Source organism: Triturus cristatus, chromosome 3_2, assembly GCF_964204655.1.
Source record: "Triturus cristatus chromosome 3_2, aTriCri1.1, whole genome shotgun sequence".
In the NCBI taxonomy this organism is placed as follows: Eukaryota; Metazoa; Chordata; class Amphibia; order Caudata; family Salamandridae; genus Triturus; species Triturus cristatus.
Window position 1 is genome coordinate 646,139,772 of NC_140584.1, and position 27,225 is coordinate 646,166,996.

The 27,225-nt window shown below is 42.2% G+C and overlaps 1 protein-coding gene across 2 annotated transcripts in view; it reads left to right on the forward strand.

Moving 5' to 3' along the window:
• LANCL1 (LanC like glutathione S-transferase 1) overlaps positions 1 to 27,225 on the forward strand; it is a 573,393-nt gene that overhangs the window by 435,659 nt on the left and 110,509 nt on the right. For both annotated transcript variants that reach the window (XM_085648591.1, XM_085648592.1), the window contains one exon: positions 7,682 to 7,858. In XM_085648591.1, the coding sequence (XP_085504717.1) occupies positions 7,682 to 7,858 (177 nt within the window). The remainder of the gene's footprint in view (positions 1 to 7,681; positions 7,859 to 27,225) is intronic.

Here is a 27,225-nt window from a genome sequence, read left to right on the forward strand (position 1 = left end):
CCTGTCCCTTTAAATACATGCATTCCTCCTAAAGAATCTCCATTGCATTCCATACTCCTATGTGTTCTGTCGCTCCACGACAGTTGCTGTTGGTGTCTCCCTCTGCCAGCACCTCTGCCGTGGGCTCCCTTGCTCTGTGACTTGGAAATAAATCCTCTGCTTGGAATATATCTACGAAGACTACAGTGTTTTCCTTCATCACCCCACACCACAATTTGGTACCAGAAGTGGGGTATGCTTCTTCTACAATAATTTTTTGTGGTTTTGCCCAAGTCAAGGATTACTTTACTGGAGCCCACCGGCTGTCGGATTTTCTTCAAGGATTCTACAATTCATTCAGAAGGTGCGCATGAAAATTCTTCAATAATAAAGAATTAACTTCATTTCGCCTGCACTCACCGTTATCTGCTTCACGCGACCTCTTCAAACGTAAACATTTGTTTTGCTGTCATCGCACCATCTTGAGCTGCGAACACTCGTAAGCTCCAGTTTCCCTCTGTTCCATTTCAGAAGGAATAGAGGAAGTCTGGCAGAGTACGTCGACGTCACGCGCGCACAGCGTAAAGTATTGTGGGAGCGCGCTGACGTCATACGCACAACGCCCATTTTGGGTAAGTCGTGAAGGCACTTACTGGAAATCCGACTTTACCCCAACGTTCGCTCGTCATTTTAACACTTCTCCTCAACAGTTCTTCAGCTGTGCGACGCATCGGTAATTCGCACACCAACAGCAAACGGTTACTCGCACATCAACAACGCTCTTCGTGTGGCCACTTTCAAGCTAAGTCTGTACTGTTTAAACGCTGCATTTTTTCTGCATCTTCCCCATTTGAAAACGAGTGAGTGACTTTCTATTGCTTCAATACTAGTGACTCAATAACAACCCATGCGCATAGATCTTATCACCTTTCATTTAATCCTCATTACTTGTTTTGATCATTACTATGGCTTCTGCCCAAGGTGTTATCCAGCCTGCCCCTTTCCTACAAAAACCAGGAAAACCAGAACTAAAATGGGCAGAATGACTGAAAGACTTTGAGAATTACTTAACGGCCATCGATGCAGACGGCTATTCACCCACAAGGAAATTAGCCCTGTTAATTAATCATTTAGGAGCTGCTGGTCGCAAGGTTTTCGACAATCTTCCGCACTTTCCTGCACCAGTGTCTGAAGATGCTACATGGAACATTTTTATTGAAGCAATGTTACGCATGGGGAAACAATACTCTGACTCAACAAGTGTTCTCTTAGAGAGATTTAATTTTGCAATGTGCATACAATCATCAGAGGAATCCGTAGAGGATTATATAGCAAGCTTAAGAGTTCTAGCAGAAAAATGTGATTTGGGTTCTAATGTTGACACTTACATAAGGGATCAGTTTGTGTTCTATTGTCACTCTAAAAAAATACAAGAACGTCTCCTTACCTCCTGCAATCCAACTTTGGCTGAAACAATCGATATCGCTAAAAGTATAGAGAGGTCGACTGTCACATCCAAAGTCTTATCCAGTAATCAACCTCTTACTTTTTCCACTCAAAACAACACATAGACTGTTACCTTTGACACTCCTCAGACTATGAATTTTGTTTCTGAAGGAAATACTGTTTGCACTATTAATTCGAAACAAAATCCGGATAGGAAATTTACTAGAAGTCAACCCACAAGGACTCAATTAATTTGCTTCCGATGTGGTTCAAGAAACCATATAGGAAACAATCCTGCTTGTCCTGCATTAGGAAAAAAATGTGTTAGGTGTCAGAAATTTGGACATTTACAAAGTGTATGCAACAAAAGAATGAACACTGTTCCCAATAGCAACTCCAGCAGAGTCAGAATTGCAAATGTTTCTGTAGAGACACCTGAAGTTCAAGAGTGCGCTTCCCAGTTTACTAACATTGTAGTTGCGATTGATGTCCCTGATTGTTCTGACAAGCCCATCAAAGGGCCATTCATTAATATATCTATTGATAACAAGGTTATTCTTGCCATGGCAGATTCAGGTGCCCCAGTCACCATCCTTGCTGATACTACATTTTATGAGCTATGGCCCAACAGTGCACCATTAATTGCTCCTGACATTAATCCAAAAGCTTTTGGCGAGCAAGATATTGATTTGGTAGGATATTTTTGTGACATTCTTACATGCCTGGGCAGATCAATCAAAACAAAAATATATGTTGCAGTTAAAGGAAGGAATATCGTAGGATGGAAGGATCTTGCCCTTTTAGGCATCATTTTGCGCCCTGGACAAGATCCTTCCATTATACTGGGTGAATTACCCTCCAGTATATTCTCTATTAGTAGTCAAGACTCCGTTGTGGATACATTTGCACTATCTTTTCCAGATGTGTTTAGGAATTCAGTTGGCACAGTCAAAGGTTTTGAACATACAATTATATTAAAGAAAAATGCTATTCCCATAGTGCATAAAGTTAGGCCCATTCCCCTCAGTGTCAGAGATGATTTAAAAACTCTTTTAACCAACCTGCAATCTGAAGGTATCATTGCCCCTGTGGATGCCTCTGAATGGATTTCTCCGGTAGTTTTGCGGAAAAAAAAAAAGAACGGCGATCTCAGGCTATGTGTTGATCTAAGATCTCTTAATCAAAACATCCTGGTTGATTGTCACCCCTTGCCTCATATACATGAAATGTTAGCCAATATTGGTAAATCTAAATTTTTCTCCACAATTGATTTACATTCAGCTTATCACCAGATCCAACTCTCATATAAATCACTTCCCACTGCTTTTGTGACGCCCTTTGGTGCCTTTAAATACTTGAGACTACCTTTTGGACTTGCATCAGCTGCAAACGTTTTCCAAAAGCTCATGGACAATCTCTTCGGTGGTTTGACTCAAGTACAGGCATTCCAAGATGACATTCTAATCCACACGGAAACCAAAGAGGAGCACTTACTTATCCTCAACAAAGTATTCTCTATTTTAGAAAATAAGGGCATGACCATAAAAGCTAACAAATGCAAATTACTTGTTCGTGAAGTTGAATATCTTGGACACCTAATATCCAGTGAAGGTATCAAACCCAAATTTTGCAACGCCGAAGCTATACGCGATGCTCCCCCTCCGAATGACAAAGACGCTTTGCGTTCTTTTCTTGGCCTTTGTGAATACCAAGCCAGGTTTGTTCCCGGATATGCTCAGTTAATACAACCATTAAGATGTCTACTGAAAAAAGGTTGCAAATTTGTTTGGTCTGACACACTTCAAGAGATTTTCAAGAAAGTGAAACTTCGAGTCATAAATGCGCCGGCATTACACCCTTTCGTTCCAAAAGCCAGTCCTTTCATGTCAGTAGATGGTAGCCAAAAAGGTCTTGGTGCAGTATTTGGTCAGTGGGTGGATGGCAAAGAAAGTACCATTGCCTTTGCTTCCCGTGCCTTAACACCCACCGAATGCAATTATAGTACTATTGAACGTGAGGCTCTTGCCATTGTTTGGGCTGTTCAGAAGTTCAAAACTTATATTTGGGGAGTCCCCTGTGAAATTTTCACTGACCACAAACCATTAGTGTCTCTACTTTCAGGTAACGGGTTAGGCAAATCGTCCGCTAGACTAGTAAGATTACTCTCAAAACTACAAGAGTACAATCCTCAAGGAGGGAAAAATGTACGTGCAGACTGTCTTTCTCGCATTCCACTTCTGGATTGTGGTGAAGGCGAAGACAGTTTTCACAAGGACTGTGTTGTTGGTTTAATTGATGCTGTAGCTATGTGCTCTAACAACATCACTCGAGATGAATGGGCATCTGCCATGGCACTAGATGACACTCTTAAAAATGTAGAAATCTACATCAAAACTAAATGGCCCAATACCAAAAGTCTTAGTAGTGAGTTAAAATCTTTTGCACAAATCAGCGAGGAACTGTCATTTGAAAATGGGGTTTGTGTCAGGGATGGTATTTTTGTTCCTCCAACTACGTTAAGAAATAAAATCATTAACATTGCTCACGAGGGCCACTTAGGAATTTCTGCAACTTGTACGAAAATTAAAAGCATTAATTGGTGGCCAAGCTTAGACAAACAAGTTAGTCTTTTTATAGAGAATTGTCCCACCTGTGTTGTTTCTGATAAACACTGGAAAACAAACAAAAAACCCTAATTTCCTATGCCATTTCCTGACCTCCTTTGGGATAAAATCACTTTGGACTTTTCAGCTCCATTTATTTTACTACCAGCAGACAAAAGATATTGTATTGTTGCCATTGATTACCATTCTAAATGGATTTACTATTCCTTTGTACAAGCAGCAAATCCTGCTACAGTCATATCTTTTCTACAAAATATTTTCAGAATTGAAGGTGCTCCAAATTGTGTTGTCACTGACAATGGCCAACCTTTTCTATCTAGTCAAGTTACAAATTTCTTACAAAGTTATGAAGTACAACACTGCCAAGTTGCTTTGTACAGCCCTTCTTCAAATGGACTGGTTGAAAGAGCAAACCGGTTCATAAAAGAAGGTGTTCAACCTGCTCTCACATATAATGTTGATGTAACTGGGTTCTTACAAAGTAAAATTTGGGCATATCTCAATACACCCCATTCTACCACTAATGTTACACCATTTAAGGCCCTCAGAGGCAGAGAAGCTAAGTCTAAACTTATGCCTAAATGGTTCAGCAATTTAGCTGCAGGGTCTGATTTGGAAAAGAAAAGAAATATGATAACAGACTTTCAAACCACCAAACATACTGTTGATAATAAACAGTTACTACAAAAGAAACTTTATGATGGGGGATCTAAATTTCACCATATTGATCTTAAAGTCAATGATTGGGTTCTCATCAAGAAACTTTATAAAGTGTGTAAAGGTCAATCGAGGTTTACGTTGCCTGTTCGTGTTATTAAAGTCACTAAACCATCTGTTCTTTTAGAAAACAGAGGGTGGTGGAGTAAGAACAATGTGGTCAAAGTTACCAAATCTCAAGTTCAAGTTTTTACAAACTATATGCCAACAGAGAAGATGGTAATGATTCTGATTTCACGTTTGGTCCTGGTTTTGACTTTGCAAATTTTGAATCTAACAATTTTGACTCACCCATTCCTATTTCACCTCCATGTTCCCCAAGAGATGTTTTGCCTTCTCAGATTTCTTCTAATGAAGGAATTGCACGAACCCAACGTAATTGCAAATTACCCGTCAAATTTCAAGATTATGTGCTTTATTAAATTTGTGTTGATGGGGGGGGGGTGGGGGGTATGTAGTATGTTCTTCTTGTTTATCTTATTACTCCTGTCCCTTTAAATACATGCATTCCTCCTAAAGAATCTCCATTGCATTCCATACTCCTATGTGATCTGTCCCTCCACGACAGTTGCTGTTGGTGTCTCCCTCTGCCAGCTCCTCTGCCGTGGGCTCCCTTGCTCTGTGACATGGAAATAAATCCTCTGCTTGGAATATATCTACGAAGACTACAGTGTTTTCCTTCGTCACCCCACACCACACTGTGCTCCCCAGAACGGGGTCTGAGAGATGTAGTTGTGTTAGAGTTTCAAGTGCGTGCCATAGAAATCATCAAAAAGAGATTCTTTAACGGCGGACTCGAGGTTCCGCACCTCACGCTAGTTTCAAACAGATCAAAAGTCCTTGTGCACCAAGCCCTGGCACCAGCCGTCAAGTGGTGCTTCTTTAAAGCAGATCCTAAGCAGAGCAGGGTTTGGGCGTGCCCCAAGTAACGCAGTCCAGAAAGTCAATAGTAATGTTTCAAAGAGAGTATTTTATTTTCAAACGGTTATCTCTCACAAGATTGCAGTGTTCTAGTCAGCCAACGCGTTTCGTTCTCATGAAGAGAACTTCATCAGGGCTCAATGTTGGATCAGGTCAATGCTATACACAGTAGCCATACACAGCTGCGTTCTTCACGCGTCTGGCGGGCGCACCTTAGTGTGCTGAGGCCAATCACCTTTTATTGATAAAGGGGTCTATATTTGAGCAGGTAAATGCACACAAAGGATGAAGGTTCCAGGTATTGACACTGGAAGCAGCGGGAGGTCCCCAGGCCTGGGTAGGCCTACAATTCTTGGTCTCGAAGATATGTGTGTCTGGTCGGTCTGAGTTGCCGAGTAAGTGCATGCCATATAAATCATTTTCCGTCTTAGATGTCTTTTAAAGGGAGATAGCAGCTGAACACTGAACCTGTTACTCCGATGTAGCAATATTTTTCTTGTTAGGGCCTCAGTTAGCTGTTAGTGTTAAAAGTAGGTGCCAAAAACATGCGCTGTTTGTTAGAGCTGTATCGAGCACAGCTTCATTTTCTTCTAGTTATTGACTCAGTTTTATTACAAGCTGTCTGATGGTAGAATAGATGGCAGAACTCTGAAAATGTAGGTAGGACAATCTGGAAAGAGGCGCAAAATCCTCCTGTGTCTCTTATTTCTATTTATTAACCCAAATGCTAACAGCCGCCTGCCTCGGACCTTTTACATCTGTTCTTTGTAAGGGGTGTGTGAAAATTACATAATTCCTTTTGTGTAATTGGGTGGCTTTTCGGGAAAAGTTTCCGAAATTTAATACCGTCATTTGATGCTATATTTTAGCTTGAAATGCAATTACACGAGCTAAAAACGAGTGCCACAAACAGTAAACATTCACGTGCTGGTCGTTTCAATTGCTTCCATGCTCTCTTTCTAAATTTTTACTGTGGGCGGCATGCATTTACGCAATATGGCGTGATAGTGGAATTTCGTGCATTTTGCTATAGAAGACCAACGTGAACCCAAGATTCCGCCAGCAAGTAACAAATGTCACCATAGTCTAGCTTTTTTCACTGGAAAATAAATTACCCTGGTCTTAATTAAACCGTTCCTATTCTCAACATGTGGAATCACCGCCACCTTGTGGATGACTCGGAATATGTTCCAAAACTACTCACCACCAGGCTAAAAAGCTTCACAAAAATATGAACAATCTCAGTTACTGTAGCTCCAACTTTCTTAGATGTTATCACTAACAAAAACAGTGCAGAGTTATTGACACGCTGAGCAGTGTATGTTTTTATCAACACCTCGGGTTTGGAAAATTATCTGCTTTGGAATATGTTTAATTTAAACATAAAATATGTTAAACTGCGTTTAATTAATTGTGCATCATTTTTGGAAGTATACATTTGAATTCAAATAGTAAAGAAGGTTTTGGAGTTGGGTATCAGTGTTTTAAGTTGCCTGTTGTGTATGTTGAAATATCAGTTGTAAAGGATACAGAAATACTTCTGTTTTTATGTTGCATCCGTTTATCTTCTCATCATGCATTTTGCCCTCTTTTTCTTGTTTCCATATTCTGCCTTTTTTCTCAAATTTTCTCTGTCTTGCTTGTTGCTCTTTTTTGCCTTTTTTCTGCCCGTTTATGTTCATAACGTCACTTTTTTATGCCTATTTCTCTTCAACCGTTTGTTTTCCTTGGCTGGTTCTGCCCTTATTGATTGCAGACTTCTCTGGTCTTTCAACTTTATATATTTAGTGTCTTTGTTTGATTTCCCTTTTCTTTTAAGATGTTTCTTTTCTCATATTTCCAATTCACTTCCTATGTACTTTGTAGCAGTGTGTTCTTTTTTTGTTCTCTTTTTCTACATTTTCTCTTTACTACACGACATCTTTTCACTGTAACACTTAATTGCCACCATTTACAGTCATCTGATCTTTTTCTTCTCTGTTCCTGATCTCTAGTTGTTTGGTGAGCAGTGCTATTTGACCAGCTTTCTACAGTGCGGTGATGTTATCTGGCAGAGAGGATTGCTGAAAAAAGGTTATGGATTGTGCCACGGGGCCTCAGGGAATGCATATGGATTCCTTGCTCTCTACAATTTTACTCAGGATCTGCAATTCTTACACAGAGCTTGCATGGTGAGTATGTTGCATCACCTGATATTAATCAAACACAGCATCAAGTAGAGTGTCCTACTTACTGGTTAGCGAGTGTTCTACAAAGTGACATTTGGTATTTCTCCATCATGGGATCTTAATTGATAGTCCTACATACTGGATGGTGCCTTCAATGCGTGGCATCCTTGGGTACATTTATAAAATATTACACATTTTTTAAATTTAAAATACATTTTGAATGTACATAAATTTTGTAAGTCAATCTAAAGACTATATTGATTTTTTTTTTCATTTAGAAAATAACGAATGGAAATGTAAAGTGTCACGAGTACAAAACTAGGTGACTCTGGCTAACTTTTTCGAATAATTTTTAACAGAGCCTGATCAGCCAAGCACACCCCTTCCGCATTCAACTCTCAAAGTAGCGAGGGTGAGCAGTCAAAGACTTCTCAGAGGAGGTGGTGTCAAGGGAAAAGTCTTAGAATTCAACCGTCAAACAATACTGTCCAGCCCATTGTTTGTCAATTCAATTTATTCAGAAGCATTGTAGCAACCATAAAAGTAAGTCACAATACGATTAAGCAAATCAAATTCAGAATTACACCAAGTAAAATAAATATAAAATAAATGCATAATAGTACAGTAGTATATAGTAGCAGCATATTTATCTGAGCATTAAACTACGTGCGCGTGTAGCAGCTTTGAAAAATGAACCAACATTAAGAATCACTTCCTTGTTTTTAAAAGTAATACAAATCTAAAAGCAGGTCTGCATTGGCTGTGTTTGTAGCTATACTTCTTTAGCATTGGAATTAAGAAAAGTCTACTATAGCGTACTGGAAATTTGCAGAAAAAGGTGACATGGAGCATTGTCTGTTCAGATATATCCTCACAGGGACACGGTAAGAATTCGAGGTGGTGGGTAAAGCCCAGCGGTAAACAGACCAGGTCTCAGTGTAAAACAGAGCAGGTTTTTCATAACAAAAAGGGAAGTACTTTAATGTCACAGCCGGATGTAATACTACACACACTAATGAATGTTCAGTACAGGTTTCATTGATTCTGTCTCCAGGCTTTAGCTAAGTATCCCACCACCGCTAATGTCCTATTCCTAGTTCATATTTTGCCCCTAATGTCTGTGGTATCTAGCGAGAATAACAGGTCATAGGTAATGATAAGGTACAGGTGAGAGTTCAGTAAGCAACCACAATGTTAGGAAAACCATAGGGTCAGTTCTTTTGATCTTGAGCAGAAAGAGTTCACATTAGCAACAATACTTCCCTTACAGCAGGCTTAAGCTCGAAGTTCATATTACGGTCTCTCTGTCTTTAATTTCTTGGCCCCATATTACCTGTTCACAAGGAATTAAGTTTGGGGCAGCGCTGGATGTCAAACTTGTCGGGTTTGAGCCGTGGTGTCTTAAGGAGTGGCGCAGGACCATTGGTTGCAGTCCTTACACATGCCAACTTGGCAGTTGCGGCCTCCAGGCTGTAGGGCAGTTTTTCTACTACGTTGGCAATAATGGTCTTTCCAGGGTATTGCCTCATGCCGGGCGATGGTAGCACACGTCCTTCTGTATGTGCTTCAATGGACAGCATGCTTTTAGACTGGTTTTTTAGTTTTCTTCACTTAGTTCGCCCTATGAGCTACTCAGAGAGACTGAGTGACCCCTCTTTTCTCAGGTAGACACTGGTTATGCGCCCAATGTCAGTCGGCTTTCTGGGTACTCCTTAAATGTAGATGTTTGCCTTTCTTCAGCAAGGCTTGTAAAAACACTTAAGAGAGAGACTGATTATGCAGCCTATTTACCTAGGCTGCAATGGTCAGATTCTTTATCTTGAAGAGAAGAAAGGGGCCAGAATAAAGCACTTTAAAGATAAATTTAGTGCAATACAGTATAAATATCCCTCATAAACCCTTTTTTATGATAGAGATGAAGGGAGCAGGACAGAGGAGCTTCATAGACTGTCATTATATGTCTAAAAAAGTCACTGTTCCTTTAAGAATCCAGACACCACCAGTTTCCCATCATGCACAGCAGGTGGTAGTTACTTCAGTTCTTTTTTCTGGATCGTGCTGACAGAACCCTGGAGCATTGTGCTTAACTAAAATTGTTTTTTTCTTCAACATTCATAACCAGATTTGACTGTAAACAGTTTCACTCAACATCTTTTAGCTCTCCCTGCCTCTTTTTCTGTTTTCCTGACAGGAATTACTAGCAATTTGTCAGAAAAATGCCATCTCTTTTTGACAAGTGCCTAGCCTATTGGATAAAAAAGGCCAAAACAGATCCACACGATGTGTGTATAATCTGCCTTCCAGAAGCCCATGTTCCTGGGTCTTGCCAGCACTGCAGGAACTTTACTAGGCGCAACCTGAGAGACTGTGAGAAGATTCGCCTACATGGAACAGAGGAGCGAAGAAGACTACAATCTCAATCTGAAGGTGGGACATCTACTAGGCCTGTTGTCAGCCTCTGGCGGAAGTGCCAAGAAGAAAACAGCACAAAAACGTCATCGGTCCCGGTCGACGTTGAGGAGAGGTACGGCACTGATCTGTTTGCCGTCTATTCAAGGTACGACATTGAGCAAGCGCTGAAGATCAGCGTTGAAGCCACGTCTATTGAGGTCGTCCATTTCTTAGTCCAACTGCAGGCCCTGCTCAACGTCGAGGTGGCAGTCGAGGTTGCAGGCGAGGTTCAAGTCGACGTTGAGGCACCGTTGAAGATTGACATCGAGGCACTGCCGAACACCGACGTCAAGGCAAACTCCAACGTCGCGGCACTGTCAGCGTTCACCGTTGACAAGTAGGTCGACGTGGAGGCATCGAGGTTCGTCAACGTCGAGAACTCTTTCAACGTCGTCCAGGCTACAGGAGGCTAGGAAAAAGAGAAGACACATTTACTCCACACCATACTTGTAGTACTAAAGAACGTATTCTCCATCTTCAAGTCTTCATCCAGCTTCTCCACCGCCTTCTCCTCCCCCACCACCTCAACCAACACCTCTGCCGCCACCTCCGCTACCTACTCCACCACCACAGGCGCCAGTTTCACCACAGAGATCACGGTCTAGATCGCGCCACCGTTCCAGGCGCCATCCTCATAGCACACTTCGACTTCTAGTAGACGCTCCCATCATCATCATCATTACTTACACTCTCCGGCAAGATGTTCCACGTCTACTGGACTTTATTCACCAACATTGTCAGACTCTCCACCTCTGCATATTTCACCGGTGACTGATTGTTACCATATTCCTAGAAGTCTTTGTGAGAGGAGTGACGAAACTCAATATTTCTATGTCAACTCTAACATTAACGACATCAATCATTTTCGAGACCCTGCAACAGAAATCCGTCTCTAGACGCATGTTACCGCTAATGCCAGGTCTTCTTGAACCAGCTATGGAGCTTTTTCTAGCACCAGCCTCTGTTAAGACAGACAGCACCTTCCAGCCTCCACAAAAAATATCGCCCTGCGGAGCAGGATCCAGCTTTCCTCTGCACAGCTCCTGCACCAGACTCTGTGATCGTCAAGGCAGCAAAGAAACAAAATGCCACTACCCCTCTTCTACGGTTCCTCCTGGCAAGGAAATTCAGAAGTTTGACTTTGTAGGTCGTAAGATGTGCAGCACAGCAGCAACTTCCATTAAAGCAGCTAGCGCCACTGCCTTGCTAGGCAGATACAACAGGGCAGTGTGGGAAATCCATTAACCCGTTTGTTAAAAATCTCCCTAGTGACAAAATGGAAGACTTCATGGAGATCCTAAATGAGAGTTAAATGGTCTTGAATCAAGTGATCAGTGATGCAGCAGACTCTGCATTATTAGTTGTTCATGAATACTGCCACGGAGTATCTCTACGATGACACTCATGACTAAGCCTAACATCCCTCAAGCCAGAGTCTCCAGAGAATTTGAATCTGCCTTTTTCTGGAACAACAGTTTTCGGGGCTCATGCCGACAAAGAAATGGCAAGGATGAAGGCAGGGATGGAAACTCTCAAGGCGTTCGGCCTAGAGAGACCCAGGGAGCAGAGAAAATCTGTCCGGCCATACCAATGTCGCTTCTCTTCCCAGAGAGGCCAGTCCTGTCCATGGTATTATTATCGCCAGCAAAGCAGTGCTCAGCAACATCACTAGCGTCCCTATCAGTCTTGCCAACGACGGCAGCCTAGAGGGAGGTCTACCCAACAGTCTGCTCAAGTGGGCAACCAGCCTTCTGGATCGAAACTCTGAATCATTACTTCCCCCTTTTCTGTTCCTCAATACGGTGGGGGGGGGAAGAATATGACTTTACCTGGCAGATTGGCAAAACAAACGCAAGACGCCCGGCTGCTGACTATTGTTTGCAATGGATATTGTCTGCGGTTCATCAGTCCTCCACAGACCATACCTCCGAAGCCATCCAACTACCAGCTTCCACTGTTACAAGCAGAGGTCAGCATCCTTTTACAGAAGTTGGCAGTGGAACTGGTTCCTCTCCAACAACGAGGTGCAGGCATTTATTCCAGGTACATTCTCGTCTAGAAGAAAGACAGAAGTAAATTCAGACCCATTCTCTACCTTAAAACAGCCAACATATGGATTCAGTGAGAAAGGTTCTGGATGCTGGTGTTACACCAAATCTTTCCCCAATTGCCCCAGGCAATTGGCTCTGCTCTATCGAACTACAAGACGCGTACTTTTGCATTCCAATCGCCAGAAAGCATCGCAAGTTCTTGGGGTTCATGGTGGGACAGGACCATTATAAATATCAAGTTCTCCCATTTAGTCTGAAGACAGCACCCAGAACATTCTCCAAGTGCATAGCAGTGCTGGCTGCCCATCTCCGGAGACACTGGATATTCTTCTACCCATACCTAGACTATTAGCTAATCAAGGCGTTAACATCTCAAGAAGCTCAGCTTCATTACAACTGGACTTGCAATCTACTATGGAGGCTGGGCCTACAGATCAATCACAGCAAGTCCATCTCTAACCAAGTACAAACCTTACATTACCTGGGAGCCTCCATTGACACTGAACAGGGGTGTGGAATTTAATAAAATATCTAGTTGTCCATGGGACAGGTAGCTTCATAAATCTGCTTGTCCTGTAAAAAAATCCACTTGTCCCTTTGGTACCATATTGTGCACCGTCAAATAATGGCAGCAATCTCATTATAGAAGAGCTCTGACAATAGCCTCTCTGGTTATGCCAGGCTCATAGTATAGACGGATTAGAATACTAGCAAATCCCTTATTTTGCATCCTTTCTGAAGATCTACATGCTGGGGTTGGAGGTAGCAGTAAGCAATAATTACAGGGTTAGAATGCTCTTTCGAGTCTGTGCAGACCTACTAACTTGAATGTTTTGAGGGATTTCACCAGCTCTTCTTTAATCCTTTCCCATACTGAGAAAGGTTGGAAATGTACTCATGACAGGAGGAGGAAAAATGGGGTTAGAGGAAGAGTGAATTTGTAAACACTCAACAGATTTTTGTAGTGGCAAAACTACACAATCATATTTGCTCGTGCTTAAATGCAATCACAAATATTTTCTAGGAGTACGATTTCCTTGCCTACTTAAGGAAATTCATGTGAATTCATGAAATAAGTAAATCTGCATTAATGCAAGGACATACATCATTGTGCACTTTTGTAACTTTCTTTAACAATTGAGCCCCTAGTTAGGTCTGGCTGTAACCAAGACCTTTGGTTTTATTTAAAATGCTATCTCTATCTATCGGCTGGCTTGACTGTGTGTAACAACATTCTGCTACTTTACAAGGAGCCTATCGGCACAAAAGTAGTTTTGTTCAGTGCCAGGAACTACTGTGGCAATGTGGGCTATTAGAGGCTAAACAGATATCTGTCTAGGAAGAACGTGCTGGCAAACAGCACCACGATCACCTGATAAGCCGAGGTAGAGCAAGGAGCATAGTGCAGGCCAAGTGCGTAAACAGAAAATTAAAATACCTCCGTACTTTGAACCAAAGCTCTTATGCTACCAAGCAAGTGAAGAAAGCCATTGCAACCCTCTATAGAAAACCTCTCTTGTCTTTCCCATCAAAGCATCTACCCATTCATCTTTTCATTCGCCCACTGATATCTACCATTTCACCTTTACATTGTCATCCATTTATTCTTTCATCCAACAGCCTTTCGCCATTCTGTTTTTCCATCCAACCGTCCGTCCACCCAAACCTATCCATCCATCTATTTCAGCCATGCAGCCATGCACCCATCCTTTTTCTCACTCATCCACCCACCATTTCACTCCTTCGATCCACCCACCCTCCCTTTCACTCATCCATCCATTTATCCATCCTTCTGCCCACTCATCCATCCTTTTGCTCACTAATCCATACACCCTGTAACCAATCCATCCACTCTTTCCTTCATCACATCCGTCGTCCATCCACCATCCCTGTCACTCATCCATCCTTTCACCCATTCTTTCACTCATTCATTCATCCATCCATCTAGCCAGACACACTTACACTCACTCATCCATCCTTTCACTCACCCGCTCTTTCACGTTACTCATCAGCCTTTTTCTGCTGAGTTGTAGACAGAAGAGGCCCATCAAGGGCTGCACCCCCGCTACAGCTGCTAAAATGGGGGTTTGTGACACCCCTCTCCAACCCTTTCCTTCCTTCTCCAAATCTATCCATCAAACTCATCTATTCCTCCTTCCTTTCATTCATCCATCCCTCCCTCCTTCCCTCCATCTTTTCACTCATCCATTCATCCTTTCGCTCATCCATCCACACTTTAACCCCATCATACTCCTTTTCACTCATATATCCATCCACATTTCCACTCATCTTCCATCCATCCTTTCACTCATCCGTCCATTCATCCTTTCACCCCATCTCTCCTCCTTTTTACTCATATATCCAGCCTCCCTTTCAGTCATCCTGCCATCAATCCGTCCTATTGCCCATCCATCCACCCTTTCACCCCCTCCATCCACCCTTTCACTCCTACACCTTTTAACTCAACTATACACCCATCAATCTATCCATCCACTTATCCATCCATCAACCCTTCCATCCTGCCACCCACCAATCTATCCTCCATCCACCCACCCATCCATCCACCTATCCTCCACCCACCTATCTATCCACCCATCCATCCATCCGTCTACTCTCTCAGCCATCAATCCACCCTCTCATTCAGCCATCCATCCTTTCACTCATCCATCCTCGTTCACCCCATATATTCATTCACCCTTGCATTAATCCTTCTGTCCTTTCACTCACCGTTCCTTACATCAATTCTTTCACTCAATTCATTCATCTATCCATCCACCCTTTAACTCACTCACTCACCCACCCTTTCACATTAATTATTAGCCTCTGTCTGCGAACCTGCAGATGAAAGACTCCTATCAAGAACCCCACAGCTGCAGTAGCTGCTACAGCTGCTTGTTTACGATACCCCCTGGAGAAGGCACAAAGTGAGACGAAGTGCACGTACAGAAATAGGTGTGGGCCTGAGGCCTGCATGAAAGCCCCACGGGGAAAGTAAGGAGATGTAATGTACTCCCTGGATGATATGAGATGCCAAGAGAAGGTGGTCAGGGCTGTCCGAGATGGCGGCGGAGGGGGGGTATAAGGTGTATAGGAAAGGCAAAGTGCAAAGGGGGGGGTGTGCACGAGCTGCATGAGCAGGGAAAACAAGGTGCTTTACGGTAGGCCCTGGAGGTGAGGGTGAGGAGGAATCTTGGGGCCGTAAGAGGCCCAAGGGTGAAGCACAGAATAAAAGGCAGGGATCACAAGTTTAAGTCAGAGCAGGGGCCAAGAGGCACAAAAAGCAGCCTCTTACATGCCAGTGCTTCTGGTGTTCTGGAGGTGCAGAAGCTTGATGTTTGTCTCATGCTCAAAGTAAATAAAAGGACCAGGAGAGGGCCCACAAGCCACACGAGAGCCTGATAGTGCTGTGGATGTACATGCTGGGGTCGGAGGTAGCTGCAACTTTGAGCTTCGCTCCATCATGTTCTTCTGCTCTGGGAAAAATGAAAGTACAGGCCCCAGCTTTTGCATTCGCCCTTTCACTGCCAATAAACTGCTCAGAGCTACTTATTAACTGGATGTGACCAACAGGGTTCAACAGCTGTGAATCGGATTACTGTAGGACTTTCTACTTGTCCTTCGAACAAGATAGAAATTAAAACCTCTTGCACTTGTAAGAAATCTAGATGTCTCGGGCGTCGGGAGATATGAATTCCCCACCCCAGCTGTAAGGACAAAGGTGTATCCTTCAGAGAAGAGCCGCTTATCGACCCCATCGAAAATGTCAGGCTCTCATGAAAGCTTCCCATCCAACATTATGAACAGTATACTCCCTTCTCGGATCGATGGCTTCCTGCATCTTTCTCACACCAAAAACCTGTCTACACATGAGGCCTCTACAGCAATGTCTCGAAGACCAATGGGACCAACTGACAGGCAACTGGGAAGACAGGATACAACTGCCCCTTCATGTGAAGCTTTCTCTCAAATGGTGGTGTTCTCCAACCAATCTCCTCCAAGGCACTCCGTTTCATCAGGAGATTCCACCTCAAACCATAGTCACGGATGGTTCACTGCTTGGTTGGGGAGTCCACATGGATCACCTCCAGATCCAAGAAAAGTGGTTGGAGAAGGTATCAACGTTTCATATCAATATCCTCGAGCTCTGTGCAGTCGATCTGGCGTTGAAAGCTTTTTACCCATTGTTCACCTCCTGCTCCCTGCTTATTCAGTTGGACAACACTACAACCATGTACTACCTCAACAACAGGGAGGGACAAGGTCCAGACCCTTGTCTCATGAGTCCCAGACTATCTGGAAATGGCTTCTAGCCAGGGGCCTTACGATCCCAGCAAAACACCTGCCAGGTGTCCAAAATGCACAAGCAGACTCACTCAACAGACTCCTGCAAGAAAACCACAAGCGGTACAAAACATTTTTCAGTGATGGGGAACTCCGGCCATGGATTTGTTCGCCACTGCAGAAATAAGCACATGCCATAGCTTTGCATCGTGGTTCAAATGGAAGAGGTTCTGCATATGGTGTTCATCCAAGAACAAGGGCCCTACCACTTGCCTGGAAGATGTTATTCTTCCATACTTAACTCCATTTGGCAAAAACTGGTTTACAATTTTCTTCGATAAAAGTTCACCTTGCAGCTCTGACTGCCTACAGGAAATATACTTCACAAACCTCTTTTTTCAGAATCTCCATCATCAAGGATTTCCTAGAGGGCGTAAAGAAGGTTTTCCTCGCATCTGACATACCTCCCCTCCATGGAAGCTTAATGTAGTCCTTTAATGCCTTATGTAGGATCCATTCAAACCCATACACAAGGCATCTCTCCAACACTTGTCATGGAAAACCGCTTTCCTTGTGGCGATTACATTGGCCCGCAGGGTTCGTGAAATCCAAGCTCTCTATTCTCATGAACCATATACTGTGTTCCATATGAACAAAGTGGTTATGAGAACTCACCCAAAATCAGACCAATTATTTATCAACTAGAGTCCAGTCCATTGAGTCGTAGCTACTTCCAAACAATCAATTTTGCGATGGATAGTAGCTTGCATTTTATTATGCTACCGAAAAGCTAACAAGAGTCTTCCAACTAAACCAAAGGTACACTCCACTAGGGGGAAGGCAGCTACTTCTGCTTTATTGCCCAATATTCCAATTCCAGAGATCTGTAAAGCAGCTATCTCGAAATCAGTACATAAATTCACCAGACACTACGTCCTAGACTCTGACGCTAGAGCAGGCGCTCAAGTAGGGTAGGCCTCCCTCAGAAATCTCTTTGCTTGACTTATTCGCACTATCCTCTGTTTACTCCACCGTGTTATCCGGGGATGAGCTTGCTACTCTATTCAGTGCTTATGACTAGAAATGGAAATCCCCGATGACAGAAGGAATTGTTTGGTACTTGTAACTCCTTTTCTCTCATAGGGGTATTTCCATTATAGTCATAAGCGACCCTCCCTCCTTCCCGGCGGACTGAACAGAGGAATTCCCTTATTCCACATCTTTTAACATAAGCCTTCAAAAAGAACTGAAGTAACTGCCACCTGCTGTGCATGATGGTATACTGGTGGTGTCTGGATTCTTAAAGGCACAGTGACCTTTTTAGACATTTAATGACAGCCTATGAGGCTACTCTATCCTGCTCCCATCATCTTGATCATAAAAAAGGGTTTGTGAGGGATATTTATACTGTTTTACAGTAAAACTATCTTAAAATTGCTTTATTCTGACCCCTTTTATCTTTTCAAGATGAAGAATCTGGCCATTGTAGCCTAGGTGAATTAAAAAGCCTACATAATCTATTTCTCTCTTAAGTGGCTTTGCAGGCCTTCCTGAAGAAACACAGTAATTACACTTAAAAAAAAAAAGTATATATATATATATATATATATATATATATATATATATATATATATATATATATATATATATATATATATATATATATATATATATATATATATTTCACTTGATTCACAGTAAAACGCACACTCACGGGATGATTTGCTCACAGATAGCTTTACTTTTTACTGAAAATCAAGTGAAATGTTGTTGTCCGGCGCGCTCCGCTGGCTCTACGCCCCACTTGTCAGATCAGAAGGAGCATTGTATATATATATATATATATATATATATCACCAGTTTCCGTAGTCGGGTATCGAAGCACTCACGGACACGGACCAAATAATAAGTACAAAATAATTTATTTAGTGCGGTATGTCGCCATAACGTTTCGGCTCGTCCGAGCCTTGTTCACATGACAATGTGAATGTGTTAGACCACAGTATTTAAAGTGACAGTGCAGATTGTTCAAAACTCAACCATGTGACTGAATTAAGGATAGAGGTAGAAGACATACTACGGCATTGGATTGACATCATGTGCAAAAATACAGTCTAAAACCATTGTGAATATCCAACAACATAGTATAATTATTCCAAATCAACAGATGACTTTAAAATTGATTGTACTCCAATAACTTTGTGCAAATGTGCGTGTGGTGCAATTGTATATGTTATTATGTAAAGAGCGCAGTAATATCTTCCTATAATAGTCACTCCCATACTGTAATTGAACATCTAGGGTCTGTAGGTCTCAGTCATTAATATATACATATTGTTGCTGCTAATAGTGTAAGTTGTCAAAACACCAATAGACTATACAGATATAAGGTAAACTTCATAATGTGCAAATATGCGCAAATGTAAACTCGCCCAATCGCGAACAAATGGGTCTATCAATAAGCACCTTGGTCATAATTATGTGAAATTGCTTTTAAAATCATAGGTTAAATCCCATATGTGCAAAATATGCAAGAACACACTACTAGCATGATCATTTCTAATGGACACAAGTGATTGAATTGGAATTATTTTATCAATTATCTAGGCGTTAAATAATGCAAATAATATAGTAAATCACATGTTGATATAGTATATTCATGCCTAATGCCTTGTTGATCCTACCCTAAATGAATCCTACTAATTTCAATCTTCCCAAAAACATATTTAAACCATTTTATATATAAAAGAATCTTTGTGTTGCGTGAAATTAAAACATATACATCATTACTGTTCACCAATGGAATATGGGACCAGAAAAACCAGCAATAGTAGTTAATTTGACTTTTAGTACTATTTCATATTGTGGAGAACCTGAAAAAATTCTAGAGTTTGACAAAAGACGTAACATCAGGTTGGGTAAAATCTAACCCTGAGAGATGCTGGTATATACTGATGGTAGGGGTGATGCACGCATGTTGAGTTATATGGAAAGCCCATTACTGAAATCCATGTATTTATTATAACTGGTAGTAAAGTCCAAGATAATCTATATAGGAGACAAAAGTTGTACAGCTATTGTTTGTCTCACAGGGAAGCATAAATACACTTCTCCAAACCTAAAATTGGGTGAATAAAAGAATAAATATGTATCAAAAAAAGTTAAAAACCCCAAGGGGATCTACTCTCTAAGATATTATTACCACCAGAATTTAGGATAAACGTGTGTGAAAATCTTCTGTGACATTTAGGCCTCCTGGGTACCTAGAGTCCAGTTGCAAAATGTATTTAGTTTCTAATGTACGCAGCTTGGACTCGCGGTCACCTCCTCTCCTACTTGCAATTATCGCATCAATATCATAATACTTAAGGCCTTGATTGTCGCTGTTGTGGTATTCTTTAAAATGTCTCGCTACAGGGTAGGTTTTATCTTGGTTTACTATTCCTCGGAGATGCTGTAATATACGTTTGTGTACTGCGTGTTTTGTGCTTCCCACATATTTAAGTCCGCAGGGGCATTGTAATACATATATTGCATATTCAGTCCTGCAGGTGAGTACTTTGCTGATTTGATGTTCTTTTTCACTGAAGGCATCCTTAAACTTTTTCATGTTGATGCCATGTGTACAGGACTTAAAGGTTTTGCATTTTAAAAAAACCCTATTGGTTTGTAACCATGAAGTTTTTTCAATAGTCTCCGGGTTAGTGTCGACCAATCTATCTTTCATAGAAGGAGCCTTGCTAAAAGTTAAGGATGCTTTGCGGGGTAAGGTGGGACCAATAACTGGATCGCTTAAGACAATGGGCCAATTACAGTTAATGATTTTGTATAGCTCTGAATGTTGTTTGCTGTACCCCGTAATTATTCTGAACGTGTTAGGAGGGGAACTAGTGTGGTCAGGAATTGTCAGATTTGTAGAATTATTGGGGAGCACTGCTGTTTTATAACATCAAGAAGTTCCTGTCTGTTAATTCTCACTGATTTCGCAATGGCTGTGTCAATGATGTGTTCAGAATACCCCTGTTCCAAAAACTTGCGCTTACTAGCTTGTTGAGCTGCCTTTAAATCCAATTCACTGCTGCAGACCCTCCTAAGGCGAAGCATTTCCCCGTATGGGATGCTTGATATCAGGTGTGCTGTATGAGCACTGCCTGCATGTAAAATCGTATTGCCAGCAGTGCTTTTCCTGAACAGTCTTGATTCAATTCTATTGTTATTAATGTAAATCTCTGTATCCAGGAATGTAACTGAGGATTAACTCATGGTTGCAGTGAATTGTAAATTAAGCTCATTGCTACTGATTTCAATGACAAATGCCTCTGCCTGCTTTTGGTTCCCCTCCACACAATGAATAAATCATCAATAAAACGTAGCCAAATTATCACATTTTCATCAAAGACCTTTTTGTGTTTCACCTTGAGGACCAGTTCCTCCCAAGCGCCCATATGTAGACAGGCATAGCTCGGAGAGAAACTGGCCCCCATTGCTACACCCTGTAACTGTCGATAAAGCAAGTTGTTATACATGAATATATTGTTATGAAGACAGTAATTCAGCATTTGGACTAGCATATCATTGTGGTCGTTGAACTGCTCCGACCTACGAGACAGAAAATACTGTGTTGCTGCTAGATCATCTGTGTGCTTAATGCTCGTATAGAGCAAAACTACATCAAGGGCGAGCATCCAATAGCCCTCCACCCAAGTGATCTGCTGGATCTTTAATAGGAAGTCTCCTGTATCCTGTACAAAAGAGTCCAAAGCTTTCACATGACATTGAAGAAAATAGTCAATATAGATTGAAGCTTTCTCCAGTGGGCACCCCCTGGCAGATATAATCGGTCTGCCGGGCGGTTTATCCTTGTTTTTGTGAACCTTGGGGATAAAATAAATCAACGGGGTTACAGGGTTAACGTTCTTAAGAAATTTGAATTCATCTTCTGAAAGTAATCGTTTGCTTTTCCATTTGGTCAGTTTTTGATGATATTCATTGTGTGAACTTTTCATGGTAGCCTGGTTGATGCGTTCATAGCATTGTCTGTCATTCAATTGTAGGTAAGCCTCCTTATCATAATCAACTCTTGTTAATAAAACAATGTTGCCTCCTTTGTCACTGCCCCTGATAATAACTCCTTTGTCTTTACTTAAGTTGGCCACTAAGGCCTCATATTGCTGTGTTTGTCTGTCATATTTATTTTTCAAGTTACATATTTGTTTCTGTAGTTTCTTTAGTTGCACTGTTACATTTTCATGGAAGATATCAATCGTGTCCCGAGGCATAAGTGGATTAAAAGTTGATGGTGGCTTGAATGGAGTATATGGCGCTTACTGTTTAAAGGACTGATCAATTGGCCTAGCATTGCTTTCAAATCCTGACGGGGGTCTATAGCCCGCACCTTCTGTTACCCATAATTCAAATATCTCGTTGGAAAGTGATGAACCACTCGATACAACTTCATCCATTTCGTTTGGATTATGGGGTATAGGATTCTTGTTTGTTTTCATCATATGATACTTGCGTAATTTGAGCTTTCTCACTGCTTTATAAATGTCCAATCTGGTGGTAGCATAATCGAAATTTCTATGATGTGCAAAAGAAAGGCCCAATTTTTGTATTTCTTCCTCATTTTCTGTGAGTTCTAACTGGGTCAGATTGACAATGGTACAACTATTGCTGTTGCTTATTGTTGGTACTTGGGTACCCATTGGCCCCTGCCCCTTCTCCTGTTTTGATAGGAAGTGCCTCTTCCTCACCCTGTGCCTCTGGCGCCGTTTGTAATTTGCGTATTTTCGCTGTAATTTCTTTGAATCCTGGGCCGGAGAGACTGCATCCGCTCGTGACATAAAAAACCTATTTCCTCTCCTGATGATGGTTTGGCAGACTGGCCTAGTACTTCTACATCACGGAGCTCTTATTCTGACCCACTGCTTATTGCTGAACTCAAATCTGATGTTGTCGTGTCCATTTGGTCTTTATTTCTATTAGGTATTTTAAATTTACTCTGTGTTTTTGATATCGGACCTCGTAAAACATCATACTTTTTTTGAAAAAGTAAAAATTTGGCCTAACTCATAGTCATTGCGATCTCTTTGGAATTTGAAAGCTTTGTGTTCCATTATTTTGGTTTCTTCTTTCTTAAGCCTAACCGTCATCTCATTGGTTAGTTTAACTTTTTCTTCAGTTTCATCATTTTTTTCCAAATCCTCATAAATTTCCGCAATCTCTTTAAGTAGCTGCGCTCTGTCTAATAAGACTAAGCGCCGTGATGATTCAAGATTGCTCTCTGCCCACTCCCGCATTAAGTCAGGATTAGGATTCTCGTAACTGGGGGCAGTTAAGATTCTGAGTCCTCTTGGGATTCGATTAACATCGATGTATCCTTGGAGGGATTTTGATTCCCACCACTTACTTTGTTCACTTTTTAATTTTTTCTCCAGAATTTTACATTTTTCTTTCAAAGTATTGTTGCTGGGATTAGTTTGCATGTCCCTTCTTCCACGGATGTTAGGAGGTAGTGGGATGCTGTCTGAAAACATGCTGGTAGCCGCAGCCTCCCGGTCTTTCACATTATCAGCAGACATACTCGTAATGCACTTTCACAGGGTATCGGGCGTTTTTAAACGATTTTCCAATTAATCACAGTTCGTTAAAAGCCCGCGCACATTAACTCTCAACCCCTGAATACTTGTCTTAATCACGCGCCGTGAAGTCAGGAATCACCTTCGCGTGTATCGTGTCTTCCGGCACAGGTACCGCTGGAACTCTTTCCTTTCCTTTCACTTGTTTGGCGTCTGGCGTGCAGGTTCAGGGGGGTCAAACGCCGTATTCCTTCCGGAATGAAGAATCTCCAGATAAACCGGAAAAGTGTTTCGCTGTCGGCGTTGTCCAATGCAAGGAGAGGGTCTTGTGTAATGGCCGCGCCATATATATATCTTCTCTCTTTGCCCAAGGTCCATATTGATTCAAAGTCTCCCTTTGCCCAAGGATGACGACGCCGTGTGCAAATACTTTCAATATTTACTGCGTGACCACCATTGAACGCGTTTCGACCGCAACCATTCTTGTTCACAAGTATTCAAGATGTTGGACTTGGGGGTGATTGGGCATTCATGTAGCCCTTAGGCCAGTCCAGTACTGCTGATACTCAAGTAAGGCTCTACAGACATGCGTTTTTGTGTAGACTACCAGAGTGAAGTCATCAAGACTGATGGTTTTGTGGACTGGCTGAATGCTGTACTTGAGCACTTTTGATTTGAACAGCAAATTCTGGCTGATAGCATTAGCATAGCATCAAATCCAAATGCCTATGCGAAGAAAGCATTTTCTACAACAGAAGGTTTATTTCAGATTAAGGTAATTCCTTTTGGGTTGAAAAAACTTTCCTGTCACTTTCCTCAACCAGGGAGGACCATGTTCTTGCAGAGCTATAAGAGTCTGTGTGGCCTATCTGGATGATATTGCAGTGTTGAGCAATTTATGAAAAGACCTCCTGCGATACCTAGAAAGGCTGTTGGGCAGGATACAGGGGGTGACATTGACCATCAAGGCAACCAATTGCCAGGTAGGGAAGTCTGCTGTAGTCTACCTTGGTGAACAGGCAGAGAATGGGAAGATCCGCCCTTTGAATGCAAAGATACAGTCTGTGTTAGAGTTCTGTGTTAGAGTGGGAGGTACCCACTACCCTGAAAAAAATTAGAGCCTTTCTAGGACTCTCTGGATACTACAGGAAATGTGTTACTAACTATGGGCTTATAGTGACACCATTGAGAGCACTGACATTTGAAAACATTGACTATGACCTGGACTGAGCGATGTCAAAACACAGTATGTAATGAATGTACCTGTACCTAAGGACCTTCATGTTACATAGGCTATCCTGTCTTAGGTTCAAACCTATAATAACTGATAATCCCCCACCAAAAGGGCAATAGCGCTCCTCAGAGTAAACATATAAACACTGTTAAGCCTCTGAAGAGCCACAAACTAAAATGACATTCAAATAAAGTAAAGTGAGAGAGATCGAGTCATTTTTATTACTAAAATTGCAACTACAAATAGGGAATCACAAGTTCCGATTCCCTTAGCACATGTACCAAGCATTTTTTAAATGCACACTGTGCGTTTAGAAACTTCCATTACCATTGACTCCAAGTCAATGGTGGCCATGTGCAAATTTTGAAAAATGCATTTTTCATGTGCCATGTCAACTTTTTTGTTTTGGGGTGCTTCAGGAAGGCCTTAAGCCCCCGGGCACCCCTGGTATTGCATTACCTAATTTGCGATTACCAATTAGGTCATCGCAATTTAGGTGATGCAAAACCCTTTGAACCTATGGGCCTTTAGGCCCATTGGAACAAATAAAGCACTATTACCTAAAAGTGATTACCTAATTGAGATTGAGGATCTTTAGGAATCGCTATTAGGTAATCGCTATTTTCTTACATGAACTGTAACTGAAGGTAAGTAATATTATGTTTGCTGCTGTAGCCTCCTAGGAAAATATGTAACAAATGCAGGTAAAGATAGCAAGGGGCCGTATAGCCAAAGTCTGCCCCCAGGACACTATGATATTACAGAATGGGCCGGAGACACATGTAGCGCCAGCGCTATCCTCAGAGAGTGTTCCAAGATTTGCATGGTCGGAGGCCCAATGCAAATAAATGAATCGGGAAGGGCCTGCCATGCACGCCCCCCCCACCCCCAAACATTTCCCCTGCAGGCTACGTGCAGTCACTCACTGCACTGGCCAACAGGGGGAACTCTAACCCCTCTTTAAGTTCCTGACTTGTTGCCGCTTTGCCAGAGAAACACAGAGCAGCTTTGAAGCAGGCGCTCCGTATTTCACTGAATGCGCAAGTTTGCAGCTGCCCTCGGGGCAGCGCTTCCATTGTAATAGGATGCACATTCTCTGTTTGTCCCTTACACACCTGTTTAAAGGTGTGCTGTGGCTGAAACAAAGACTGTGCACCCTATATGTAATACAGTCTCAGTAAGGCAAAACCCTGTAAAGCTGAAAACCGAACACTGCTCCTTTAAGGAGCCAGCAGCCTCCCAGTCTCATCATGCTTATTACTCACTGTTACTCCAGGAGCACCATCTTTCTGGCTAATGAGAGAAGGATCCTGGAACATTTCTTATTTCCTCTTTTTATTTATGCGTTTATGCGAGTTTAAATGTGTTACAATATTTTCACTGGCAAGTGCACTTTTAAGATGCTTGCTGTCAAGGATGGATACTTTGATGATCACCATGTCAAAGAGAACCCATCACTTGACGTCGAGAACTTATCCAGTATTGGGGTATCTTTCATAGATTCACATGCCTGAATCATTCCCCGTCGCCGAGGCGGGAGTCCCACGGTAAATTACAAAAGTAGTGCCATAAGTAAATAACCGTAGTGGGCTAAAAGAAAAAGGCCTCAGGCCTAAATCTTAGAAGCCTATCTACATCATTATAGTAAAAAGAACCAAAACTTCGCTCCAACCAATCTGCTACCAGCACCCTCTAGAACACTCAGCAGAGTCAGTTCTACTCAGATTTTCACCGCGCGTCGTGTGGAAGGGAGTCTCCCTGAGTGCCTACTCAGTTCTACACTTCATCTCTTCAGGATGTCTGACAAGAAAGTTCTCTTTAAACCCTGCAGAACCTGTTATAAGAAGAGGGTCCATGTTGATGACCAGCATAAGGAGTGCATTTAATGTCTTTATCCTAAGCATGTTGCGAAGGATTTGCCGAACTTTTCCTACTAAGACTCTTAGGGATAGAGAGGCAAGGCTGCTTTTATGGCTTAAATCTTCCTCGGCTGAGGAGGATGACAGGGCCTCAACTTCTAGCAAAAGAGCTAGATCCCATGACAGCTCTTCAAGTGAGGGAAGAAAACATCACAAAACTTCCCATGATGTACCTGACCCTTTACAGAGGTCACCTAAACTTTCCTCTGGGTCAACACTGTCTCTACCATCTACTTTGGTCAAGGAATCTAATAGGCTGTCTACTTCAAAAACCGTGAGTAAAAGCCAGTTTAAATCTCTCACTTTGACTCCGTCGTCGACGATATCTGTGACGTCTTCTGCCCCATCGTCGACTGTTACGGTCTCGACGACGGCCATAACTTCACCTATTGTGTCGACTAAGATTTCTATCATTTCTAAGAAGCCTGTCCAGGAAGAGTCGTCGACGAGGACGTCATGGACGAAGTCTCCGTCGACGTCGAGCCCGTCGACAAAGGTTCCGTCGACAAAGCCTTCACCATCGTTGAAGGTGCTGTTACCTGTGAAGCCTACGCCGTCGACGACGTCTGCCTCGTCGACGATGACATCGTCCTGTCGACAGCCGTAGCAGCGAAGATCCCGTCGACGATGAAGAGCCCGTCGGCAAAGAGCTCGTCGACGACAACTTTACTAGCGCAATCTCAGGTATCAACAATGGTGCTTTTGCCTTCATAATTAACACCAATAACATCTGCATCTTTTCAACTTAAGACTTTTCAAAGACAAGATTACAGTAAAATATCTCCACTTTTGCCGTCTCGCCTTTTGGAAACTTATGTTGACAAGGAAGACTATGAGGACGAAGACCATTTGGCAC